The sequence below is a fragment of the Anabrus simplex genome, chromosome 10 (assembly GCF_040414725.1).
Source record: "Anabrus simplex isolate iqAnaSimp1 chromosome 10, ASM4041472v1, whole genome shotgun sequence".
Lineage (NCBI taxonomy): Eukaryota > Metazoa > Arthropoda > Insecta > Orthoptera > Tettigoniidae > Anabrus > Anabrus simplex.
Genome location: NC_090274.1, coordinates 1,910,001 through 1,923,392, shown reverse-complemented (window position 1 = coordinate 1,923,392; position 13,392 = coordinate 1,910,001). Strand labels below are relative to the sequence as shown.

Here is a 13,392-nt window from a genome sequence, read left to right as displayed (position 1 = left end):
GCCTGCTGTCATAGGAATAGTATAGTTTTCTTTTTATAGTTAGATCTGCTAAAATAAAACGCAATCTTTCAGGTTTAGTGTTCTCTTTTGTTGGGTCGGACACCACCACTGATCTCTGCAGAAAGCTAATAAACCACTCAACCATGGGTACGACTAGTAGTAATGCTGTAAAATTCAAAATTTTAACTTAATAATAATAATGGTGCACAGCATCTGTATACGCTTGGTGGTCACCTAATGAGCATAGAATGAATGACGAAGAATGATAAACACCCAGTCCCCAAGAGTACGACGGAGTCGATTCTGAGAATTGAACCGGGCCCATCTGACCAAGGATAAACATTCTATCCACTTCGCTACAAAGCCAGACTTTAATTTCCTAAACGTTAGGCTACCATCTCCACTGATGAGGTGCTCATTATTGAGAGTAGCAGAGGCCAAGGCAGTAGCTTGTGAAACAAGAACGTTCGCTACTGGCTGCAGCTCAGAACGCTTCTTCACTAAACCGACTATCGAGGCGGCTAATGTAAGCCCACGCCTTGACCCCAGCATACGCCACTGATTGTAATTCCTATCCACAGTAATGTGACTTGATCTGATACACAGATACCTATAGTAGCAGGATCTGATGCCGCTGCTTACCATCTAATCATGTGATACGATTCCACCTCGACCTGCGTTTACTTGAGTTTTAATTTAGTTTCCTTCTTTTTCCATTTCATAGGTGGTCTTAGGACTTCTCTAATGAGAATCCTGAAGCACCCAGGTCCTTTTCAGTTGCCTTTGGAGTATAAGGAAGAAGTAAGGCTAGAAGTAGAACAGAACATGAGTGGATGCAGTAGAATGGAAACTTCTCTCTTGAGTTGGAAGAGTTCACACATGCTAACTTGGAGGAGAAACAAGTCGACTAGGCACATCTCGGACATGAAAGTCTTCTCGTCACAATACTGGAAGGCGAGGTACAGGAACATTTTGGAGAAGAAGTCCACGTTTGCGGTACGTGGAACGAATAATGTGCGACAAATGCTGCCGGACATCACGAGAGCTGCTAGAAGCGAACACAGCAGGAGGAGGAGATTCGTATCAAGTGTCAGATGGACAACACTGACTGAACTCTGCTCTGCTTATGTATAAAACATTTCTTAAATGTAAATTAATTCGCCACGGACAGACCACACACATAGAGGCAGCCCCGAGCGCTCTTGCCATTTCTACTCTGGATATTCACACCCATTTGAAGCGAGTTCTCTTCGACTGCAATTCTTTCCACGATCTAGTCTAATTTTTATCCACGCTCTACTTCTCCTCTGTTTTTTTCATGTCAAGCTTTCCTTCCAAACGTGGGTCCGACACCTTGTCTTCCGGTGGAGCGTTGGCCTTCTGAGTCCGGGTTCGCGCATTCGATCCCGTCTCAGACGGGGGTTGTTTGAATGTGCAAAGATACGTCAGGCTCGTGCTGACAGAACTGTAGTGTAAAAAACTCCGGCACCTCGGCTTCTCTGGAAAGTGTAATGCGATACTTCGCTGTTATCGACGTATTGGATATAAGCGCGAAACACATGTATCCGTTATAACGTCCAATGTTTATTATATAGTAGCTGATGTACCCGTGCTTCGCTACGGATTTCTACATTGTATACAGAATTCTACCAAGCTCGATAGCTGCAGTCGCTTAAGTGCGGCCAGTATCCAGTATTCGAGAGATAGTGGGTTCGAACCCCACTGTCGGCAGCAGATAGACGCTCGGATCTTTCCACATCCTTCACACTCGTGGGACCCCTTTTGAACTGTTCAATCCACAGGTAAACACTTCGATGTGGTAAAACATTGCGCCCGTATTCTACTGAAAGTCTTCTATGAATTTCCGCTCCTGGTGCACCCTCAGATACCAAAAACAGATTACGGAACGCTGGTCTTCCTTGGTGCAAAACAGAGAGTCGCGCGGCCACTCTTACGTCACTGTACTGAATCTGGTAACGCCGAAACCTACCACAGACGTAGACAACGGTGCCATCCAGCGGCTGTTGAGTACACAACGCCATGGAGCCAACCTAAAGACAATTATTGACTTGCAAAGTACTTACCCAGTTGAAAGATAATGGATATGCCTTACATGGTGCAGAAGTGATGTTGTAGCTACGAACAAACATTATAACACTGTATTCTAGGCGACAATACGCTATGAAACTAACACAATGGATCAAGGTGAACATAGCGATAAGGAAAAAGGAACATCTGTGAAAGCTGAATTCCTTTTTTGACGGAGAAATACTGTAAAGATTACGGCAACAGAGACTTCGTCATTCATGCGGTGCGAGGGGAACGATTTATCGATTGGTGGCAAACATACTGTTCAGTTGAGGGGCTCTTTCCTCTGTAGTGGAAAATACACCGTCGAATATTCTATATCATATTTATACAAATAATTAACAAATATTATCATTATTTATCATGGATTTGGTAAGATGTGTGTCTGGCATCTTTTACCAACAGCATATTCCAATAAATGCTTTCTCTCTCAAAACTTGAATATGATAAGTTTCCAAATATTAGTGATAATTTTTAATTGCCAATGAGTACTCTGCTATTTTACATAAATATGTCTTATGGCTGAGGTCCATTCGAAAATGTGTGTAATGTGAGACGCAAGTGTAACCATAGCAACGGTGCAGACAGTGGTGTAAGGTGTTGTTACCTAGCAACCGTACAGACTATGTCTTATGGCTGATTATCGTCTAAAATTAGCAGCCGTTGATGGATGACCATGATCGGGAGACCTAATTATGATTATTTGATTTTCGCATTTGATTTTTTTGTGAACGATTTTTAAGAGTCTATAACTCTAAAGCTCTAAAGCAGAGAATCGATAAGCCCACAGTCTTCCAAAGAGAAAAACAAGAACCATGAGTGATAGAGATTGACTGGCGCCCAGATCGTATTACGCTGTGTGGGCCCTCGCTTATCGCTAGCCGTCAGCACGTCTCGTTATGGTGGCCAAGTTAAGGCCCTTCTTCCACCAGTCTTTAGGGTTCAACTCAATGAAGCAACATTCCATGGAAAATATTGTTCTAGCTCAAAAGGCATCGTGAAATTAAGACATCCATTCTACTTATACTAACGAATTCTGCAATCCAGTTCCGAAACGAAAATGCATGTCACTTGTACATTCTTAATAGAACAGGGTGGCCAATGTTTTCAAAGCAATGTATTTTATTATGTCGTAAGTACATAATTCGTAAATTTGGAGTCTATCTGGAATTAGTGTTATGAGTTTCCCGACACCCATTGTAACCATGACAACCACTGTTGGTCTATGTACACTCTGTCAGTAGCGCCATCTTTTCACTGTGTGCTTTCTTGCTCTAACTCAAAGATTTAGAAAATCTCGTATCAGGGGAATTCCGTTCTACTCCTCAGTCCAGAATTAATACCCCTGTACTGGCGTGAACATGAACCCAGGGATTTGAAATAAGAGAGACGCACGCTACCTCTAAATCACAGGGCTGATCAAGGAAACCAACAGGTTTAAGTACCTGGAAGAATGGCTGGAACCCAATTTCTCCGAACGAGTAGCACTATCAACTCGAGTTAATAAGCTAGAACTAAGAACACCCAGAGTAAAAAGTGTCTCCCGAATCACTAAAATGAAGCACTACCCCGCAGTCATCCGCCCTGGAGCCTTACATGATTCAGAATGTCTAATATTCAACAAGAAGGGAGTCACAGGCAGGAGAAAAAATACTGAGGAAGATATTAGGACCAGTCAACGAAGGGAGTAAATACAAAAGGCGACCCAATCAAGAGCTCTACACGGACGTGTACAGGAAGAGACGCCTAGCATTATATGGACAAGTCTACAGGATGCAACCAGCTTCTCGTTTACTGGAAAAAGAAGGAGACCAAGTCACCATGGTTGGTGGAAGTGCAGGAACTGGGAGGGACCGGACGTCTTTCAGGAGCAAACCACCAGGAAGGAAGACAGGCACCCTCCGGACAAAGGATAGGAAAGAACAACACAGCCAGAAGACTTGGCAAACATCAAAAGCCACCCCCAAATATCGTGGTCTTTAGTCGGTCTCTATGAAATAGTCATAATTTTTTTTGAGATCTAGAATGACTCATTTTCTCACAATTCATGAGCCTTATCATTTATTTGTGGATGCACGCTTTTTTCTTCCGTTTTATCAGAACTCTTTACCTCTCCTAGGTGCGGAAATACTGGCACTAATTTTCTTCTGTGGAATATATTTGAACAGTGTTTTTTTCAATTATACTCAGAGAATAAACATTACTAATACGAATAAAAGTGCAGATACACACAACGGCGTATAATAAGCTAATATATGAACAGTCAGTAATGCACGCCTCCGCTACTCACCGGGTGCATTGACTATTCTGGTGCGATTCTAATTTTCGCTGCTACACTTCCCGCGTCATCGCTGTCGCCATTATGTTCGTGTGCTACCAATCTTCGATTGACTATTACTCCGAATCTTCTTCAGCGAGCTTCATTATTCATATCACGGTCGTAGTGTGGGATATCGAATCCAAACTGCATGGCTGTGTCTATTCATTACAAAAATCCAACACGCTTTGACCACTGTTTGCACTGCGAAGGAATGAAGCGGCAAATGACGGAAACGTTTTCTGTATCAACTGTAGCGGGTGGGCTGAAGTCCCGCATACAGTAATGATGAGTGGGTTGCCTAATTGATGGAGCGCTACAGCGTGCTGTATTTTGGATGTAGCGCGTGCTGTATTTTGGATGTGAAACAAACAGCGGTCATTTTACTACACACGTTCCGTAACAGGATCCATTTGTAATTACGCCAAAAATGAAGATAATAAAGAATTATAACTCATTAATGTATACACTTGGAGACATTACACTCTACCAAAATATTGCTTGTATGCGCCTTGAGCGATTCATTATGTCTTAATTGTAACTCTTTTCGACGAATTACGTGTATACGAGTCAGGCGGCTATATGGAAACTCGTGCTCGAACCGTCTGCGAGCTTCGGCTGCATTCTGCTCGGATTCTCCATATATTAAAATTATGTCTGTGTATTCGTCCTTGCTAAATACAGCAGCGGTTGTCAGCAACTGAACCAAATACCAGCCTACTACACTGCGTTCGAAAACGAGGGGGCGCTGAGGAACATGTAGCGAGCGGCCGTCATATCTCTTCATATTCTACTGTAATTAGCCTCTCTTGAAAATCAGCTATTAGGCATCCCATTCATCATTAGTGCATGTGGGACATTTATAAGCGGAAAGTATGGCGCTAGCGGGCCACCTGGTATAGATATGAAGAAATTCCTTATTTACAACACAAGCACAGCTGCAATATCATGATAAATATATACATCAAGAATGACTAAATAAATGATTTCTAGAACTACGTTGTTAGGCTCTAATACGTTACAATACAATCTAATTTGACTTCCTACTATGAAGTGTCGTTTAGCCCGTTCTTCCGCAAGGTAGCGAGAGCAACATCACTTCTAGAGGTTCTAGTAGGTCAAGCCCCTACTGTTTATGCAAATCTGTTCGCCCTAAAACATACCTGTTGTTCACTTCAGTAAGTTTATTCTAACCTGTAAAAGCCTGAATACCAGGTCTATAATTATCACGGTAGAAGGCGAGGTACTTACATGTGAGGGTGGAGGATTCCGGAGATATGTGGTCGTCTTGTTGGTGGCCACGCTGCAGGGGGTGGGAGTGTGGTTGGCCTGTGAACAGCGAAACAGACAGTGTTAGCAACGGCAGTCAAATAAAACAACTTATTGTTACCACTACAGTGTACACACTAGTTAAAAATACTTGTTTATGTTGCGAAGCTGGTCACTTTGTAGTTTTACGTGAAAATTCACATCATTATCATATCCACAAGATTTCCAGGTTTTACGTAGCTTCCTCCACATGACAGAAGTATTTTTCAATTTTTAAAGTAAAACGCATTCCTAGAGTTGTGGACTGCTGATAAGTTCACCAGTTGTATACGGAGAGAATAATAATAATAATAATAATAATAATAATAATAATAATAATAATGTTGATAAGTTGAAAATATTGGGTATATTGATTGCAATCTATCTCGATGTTAAAACTAAGGTACTGAGCTTTAGAGATAATAATAATAATAATAATAATAATAATAATAATAATAATAATAATAATAATAATAATAATAATAATAATTTGTTTACGTCATGTCACTACTTTTTGACGATTTCGGAGACGCCGAGGTGCCGGAATTTTGTCCCATAGTTCTTTTAGGGTGCCAGTAAATCTACCGATACGAGTCTGACAATTTTGAACAGTCTCAAATACAACGGGACTGAGTACGCCAACTTGGGGTCAGTATGACAGCGCTCGACCTTTAGAGCTACTGAGGCCGGCGATGATGATGATGATGATGATGATTATTACTATTATTATTATTATTATTATTATTATTATTATTATTATTATTATTATTATTATTATTATGCTACCTCCGCGATCTAGGGTTTGGTAAGTCTACAACAATAATTCTGAACAGATGACACGGGTATACTTTAAAAAAGTTGCTTTACGTCGCACCAACACAGATAGGTCTTATGGCAACGATGGGACAGGAAGAACTAGGAACGGGAATAAGCGGCTGTGGCCTTAATTAAGGTACAGCCTCAAAATTTGCATGGTGTGAAAATGGGAAACAACGGAAAACCATCTTCAGGGCTGACGACAATAGGATTCGAACCCACTATCTCCCGGATGCGAGCTCACAGCTCCGCGCCCCTAACCGCACGGCCAACTCGCCCGGGAAAAGAAAAGTTTTACGCAGATGTATGACACCTACGAGTATTTATTTATCTTTGCAGCTGAAAAGAAATCAATTATGACACAAATACAACGTAAGTGAAGATCTATTTGTCTTTTCACGGAGGAAAACTCCATGAGTGACCTCTAGCGTTCGAACATTCTACGCGCCTCTCACAGTGCCACCATCCGCCTAGTGTGAAAGTGGCAAACCATGGAAGACCTCGTTTAGGGTTGCGAACAGTGGGGTTCGAACCCACTATCTCCAGAAAGCGCGCTCCTAACCCCATGTTTAGGGGCATGATATTTTCGCGTTAATTTATGTTCGATTTCGCGAAATGGAAACGATTTTTCGCGTTGTTTCGCGAAATAGGGCTGAGCCTATCGCTTTAATTTCGCTTTAATCCTTTCCTGAAGTTATTCATAAAAGGTTTAGTTCGCGAGATTTGTGTGAAAGATAAACAGATAAGGAGAAGCAATATCGATAATCATTCCTTACGTAATTTTGATTGGAACAATCACTTTCAGCCTAGGGATTTTATAGGATATTAATACGAAGACGTACTTGTGTGGAAATGAGAAATCTTTATTCACGCACTTGATATTGAAATACAATGCTAAGCTCGTTTCATTTTCGCACTTACCGCAAAATAAGTACATTTCGCTTTAAACTGGCCTTGTCGCTTTAATTAGCTGTCATTCACAAAGCAAAATCACTAATTTCATAACTAGAATCTTATCATTCGTTAAGACATTTCAAAATCGCTTCAAAATATTTTTTCGCGTTTATTGTTAATCGTGCGTGGTGAAGCCGCTCGGTGGCTCCGGTGAGATGCAGTGAGTGCGAGTAAGGGAAGACTGAACCATGGTTTCTGTGGATAGTGTCGTAATGAACCGTGTTCTTCTCTCTCCAGTCGCATGCGTTAAAGGTATAGCTTGGAACTGGCATTCTGTGATGCTCTGCTTCGCCAGTTCGTCTACAGTGTAGTTGTGTAAGATGAACTTCTTAGCTTTGAGTTACTTGAAGTGAGCAAGTTGGCTAACTCACGCTCTATATATGACCGAAATACGACAAAGTAGAAGTTTCCACGCTACACCGGCTGCTCGGGTAGGATTTGTATTATCTGTTAAGAATATGTCAAGTGAATTTGTGACGTTCACCGATAGTTTGCGAATTATTTTGTAGATTTCTTTCTTTCTTAATCCGTTTGCCTTCCAGGGCTGTTTTCCCTCAGATTCAGCGAGGCATCCCACCTCTAGCGCGTGAAGGGCAGTGTCCTCAAGCGTGAGACTTTGGGTCGGGATACCACTGGTGAGGAGATAGCCTCGGGGCCTTGTGGGGGATGGGAAGATTCGAAGGGATAGACAAGGAAGGGGGGAGGAAGCGGCCGCGGCCTTAAATTAGGTACCATCCCGGCACTTCCAGGATGGATGAGGTGGGAATCGAACAACTGACCTCCCGGTGCTAAGTGCACCCCTTTCCAGCCCTCGTACTACTTTTCAAATATCAAGGCAGAGCCGCAAATCGAACCCGATACTCCAGGGGTGGCACCTAAACACACGAATCACTAGACCACAGAGGTGGACTAGAAATATTGTTATGTGTATAATTTGAAGTTTTAATTCAGATTATTTAGATTGGTGATAAACTATTTCCTTGGGGCACACCAGATTGTCTGGCAACTAGAACTGTGCGCGTTTCCTGGTCGCGCTGTCACCAATCGAACATTCATCTCTCATTGTGAACATTTTCTTCTTGACGCCTTCTGAACTATCGCTATTCGTCTCATGCATCCTACATTGGTCGTTTTCTATTATTTTTATACTTCATCCCCTGCCCCTGCCCAAAGTAAATTATATGTGTACCAAGTCTAGTGGTAGCTATGGTAGAACATGACTTTGCCATGGTTACAGCTGACTCGTAGAGCGCGGCTACTGTGGTGCCAATAGGCCCTTAAAACATGAACTTCGAGCCCGTAGGGCCTTACCGAGTGACGTCCATGTACGGCACTGCGATATCAGCCAATGTTAAAGTGTCAAAGGACCTGAATCTAGGGAATGGATACGACTGTTAGACCGGGTTATCCGCAGGGTCCTAAACTATACTATACAAAATTTTGGTTCAGATTGGTGGTTGATGACGATGATGATGATGATTTTTTATTTTCGTTTTGTTTAACAGCTAGGTCATCGGTCCCTAATGAAACGATAATTTAAAACTACAAAATGTATCCACCGACTAGAATCTAAAAAGAATGATGATGAAAAAACTGCGATGAATCCAAAACAATCAGTGGATCCAGTTCACAATGCGTTATTTTCTGAGATGATGCTTGTCCAAAATCCACGGCACCGGCCCCTCATAATGTACAATTCATTGCTAAAGAAGGAACATGATGTTCCTTTCATGGTGGTACTAATCACAGGTAATGTAGACCTGTGGTTTGTCACACATAACGACAGTACTCACAAGCAACGCAAACCCATGGCGTTCCTCACAGAGAGTTACTAATCACGGGCGCCGGCTAGATGCGTGGTGTCCCTCATGTAGTGGTACTAACCACAGGCTATGTATACTGATGGTGTTGCTGGCGTTGTGGTACTGATCATAGGCAATGTAGACCCACAGTATATCACCCACAGGAACACAGATCCATGGTGTTCTTCACATATTGGTACTACTCCTCCCCTGCTGACAGCAGCGGTCCCTGTTCCTCAGTTAGCAGTGAGACAGCTAGACACGCAGAGGATACCGTGGGTGTATTCTTCATCTGCGTCCCCCACCCAGAAGGGGTCAGATTGGTGGAACGGTATGGATTTGTATAAGGAACAGACATATATAAAGGTATATTAGTTCTTTTCGTTCTGTACCCTGGAAAGCAGTTGTTCAAGGACTGAAGTGGCCCCACCTGCTACTGTAGCTCGTACAGCCCTGGCGAGGCGCGCGAGCGAGCGCACTCTGTATTTATCGGCACCGCTACAACAATAAAGATGAGCAGTGAATGGGGCCAAGGATTACAACTGGCGTATTTACGAGTTGGCAACGTTGTTGCTTGAAATATTTTAAGTAGCTTTTTGAACATATTTCTGGCTTTTAAAGTGTGCCAACTCTTACCTCGTGGTATACGAAACTCTTTCTCTATTATGACTGACTGTCGAGACGAGTTATGGTATGATACAATGAGAAAGGAGGCTTTGCTTATGGCATAATAATAATAATAATTCGGTAATAATAATACGGTAATAATAATAATAATAATAATAATAATAATAATAATAAACACTGTACAGAATATAGAATGTCTGTATGCTTCTCAAGTTGGAGAAGCTGGAGATCCTAGAAAGTAGAATACTACGCAAGATCTTGGGCCCAATCCAGACTGAAATCGGCTGGAAACCTCGGAACAACAATGAAGTCTACAAAAACGTGGAGAATATTTCAGAGACCGTGAAAAAGGAGGTTATCATTTCTCGGACGTTTGCACAGAATGGACTAAACCAGACTAACAAAAAAGTTATTCGACTAGCTGTGGAACAAGAGGACAACGACGCCGTGAGTTAAGGACGTTCGTAAAGAACTATAGATGTCCAAAATCCAGGAAGTTCAGATGTTAGACAGGAAAACATTTCGGACCATGATTCAAAATTTGGAAGGATTTCAAGTCGAAAGAACTGCAAAGATGGGAAGAGCCTGAACAACAAGTATCATAAGAGAAAATACAGTTCATGATCAGCATCAAAGTATACCCGAACGTCTGGCTCGATGCTTCAGAGGTCAGCGCTGTGGCCTTCAGTCCAGAGGGCCCCAGGGTGAATTTGTCTAGCTGAGACGCTGGCAGTTTGTGTTTATCTTATTTATTTATTTATTTATTTATTTATTTATTTATTTATTTATTTATTTATTTATTTTCCGTATCCAGATTCTCTGCTAAATAATGTTTTTCCAATCTTCGGCTACAAGGATTGGCGTACAAAACATCTTACTTTATGCACGGTGATGCTAAATGCTGACAAACCAGAAGGTATTCTTCATCCTATAGTCCACAATCACAGGTTATTTCTCCTTGAACATAGTCCCACTTAACTAGGTTAGACTTGCACTTTTAAACACCTGTCCGAAGTCCATTGATGGTCTTCCAGACGGGACACGGAAGGAAAAAACCTGCTGACGGTTCTTCCTTTAAACTCAGGGATGTATTACGTACTTGCTGTTGTCACAGTTCACACCTTCGTTTTTCCGGCGTATCAACAAGCGGTATGGTTGTTCTTAAAAAACTCTTCCTTGACCTAAGTCTAATGGGCTGCACTTGATGGCCATAAAGTGGATCGGTTGAATGCTTCCAACGTTCAACTTCCGCTGCTTCTTCCCTTCTTAATGCAGATCTTCATATACACACATCACAGTACCAACTACCACAGAAAGGGATAATAGGGAATACATCTCTCCACATAGTATTGGTATCAGGAAGGAGATTTATTGCGAGGTACGGACCGCCTGTCACTTTGCATTCGGGAGATGACGGGTTCGTACTCTCCCACTGACAGCCTTGAAGATGTTCTGAGTTTTCCCATTTTCAGGCAAAATGCTGAAGCTGAGCCGTAATTCAGACCATACTCTAGTCTGTACAGCGGTTATGCTATGAGCTTCCCATAAGCATTAGGAGTAGGGTACGGGCCATCAGAACTCCTGCAATTTATGTTACTCCTGCTACATTACGGAAGAACGGGTTGCATGACACTTCCTGAAAACCAAATAACCTTTAATTCTGACCTATTACTGCCTAAAAATCCGGAGTCTAAAGTAAAAAAGATACCGCATTTTACTCCCCACTAACTACCACTTATTTATAAGTTCATTCACATTTTAAACACAAAACCCTCTGAAGGCGTCAAACTCCTGTTCTCCAACAAGGCCTCTCACAGCGCAGTTCATTTTACAACTAACATGGTTTGTTGAACTCTGCTTAACCGTCTGACGGACTCACATGCGATGAATAACTCATCACAGACTCGCGAACGTCCCGCAACTGCTTATCTCCAATAACTGATGCTCCTTCGCATTGCGCTTTTTATATAAGGCCGTGGAAAATCCTCGTAGTTTCCACTTCCCGGTCATGGGTGCCTGCTCCATTGTTAGTCGTCTTCCATCTTCCTCTAGAAGCTTCCTTATCGGGAGTCTGAACAATTGTTCTGCTCACTTCTGGTCTGCCCATATTGTCCCCACACTATTTGACTTCCTGATGTTTCTGACGATGTCTGTGTATTGTTTGACTTCCTATTTATTTCTGAGTATTTTTTCTTCGCCACCGAGTACTGCGCCTATTATTTATATTTTTATACATGACGAAACGTGACAATGGTCCTCACGTTTCTCTTTCACCGAGAGTTGGTTCGTCCTGGACGACTAGTACTATTACTACTACTTTTTTCACCTCACTGGCCTAGTATTCGAAACTCTGCTCATTCATTATTGCAAAACCATTTTGAAGACGCATGCAGCGCCGAAAAGTTTGGCTGTCATGCATATCCTTTGTCTGTGGCCTCGTGGCATGTGAAACACTACCTTGTGTTGGCAGTCGTGTGCTCCGTGGGGTAGGCAGGCAACTATTCTTGGCTGTTGATAAAAGGTGTACCACACTCAGGGGTGTACCAAACTAGTGTTCTGAGAAGTGACCGGCAATTGACGCGCGTTATAGGCGATAGTCGCACTCGGATTTTTTGTTTGTTGCTAAAAATGACATATCTATAAGTTTTAGGTTGAAGACTTAGTATGGTTAATTAAGATAAAACCAACCAACCAACCAACCAACCAACCAACCAACCAACCAACCAACCAACCAACCAACCAACCAACCAACCAACCAACCAACCAACCAACCAACCAACCAACCAACCAACCAACCAACCAACCAACCAACCAACCAACCAACCAACCAACCAACCAACCAACCAACCAACCAACCAACCAACCAACCAACCAACCAACCAACCAACCAACCAACCAACCAACCAACCAACCAACCAACCAACCAACCAACCAACCAACCAACCAACCAACCAACCAACCAACCAACCAACCAACCAACCAACCAACCAACCAACCAACCAACCAACCAACCAACCAACCAACCAACCAACCAACCAACCAACCAACCAACCAACCAACCAACCAACCAACCAACCAACCAACCAACCAACCAACCAACCAACCAACCAACCAACCAACCAACCAACCAACCAACCAACCAACCAACCAACCAACCAACCAACCAACCAACCAACCAACCAACCAACCAACCAACCAACCAACCAACCAACCAACCAACCAACCAACCAACCAACCAACCAACCAACCAACCAACCAACCAACCAACCAACCAACCAACCAACCAACCAACCAACCAACCAACCAACCAACCAACCAACCAACCAACCAACCAACCAACCAACCAACCAACCAACCAACCAACCAACCAACCAACCAACCAACCAACCAACCAACCAACCAACCAACCAACCAACCAACCAACCAACCAACCAACCAACCAACCAACCAACCAACCAACCAACCAACCAACCAACCAAC

General features: G+C 42.6%; 1 protein-coding gene across 3 annotated transcripts in view; it reads right to left on the bottom strand.

The window, feature by feature from the left end:
- The window catches only part of Sarm (sterile alpha and armadillo motif), a 466,437-nt gene that overhangs the window by 239,015 nt on the left and 214,030 nt on the right, over positions 1-13,392 (bottom strand). For all 3 annotated transcript variants that reach the window (XM_067154564.2, XM_067154566.2, XM_067154565.2), the window contains exon 2: positions 5,657-5,734. In XM_067154564.2, the coding sequence (XP_067010665.2) occupies positions 5,657-5,734 (78 nt within the window). The remainder of the gene's footprint in view (positions 1-5,656; positions 5,735-13,392) is intronic.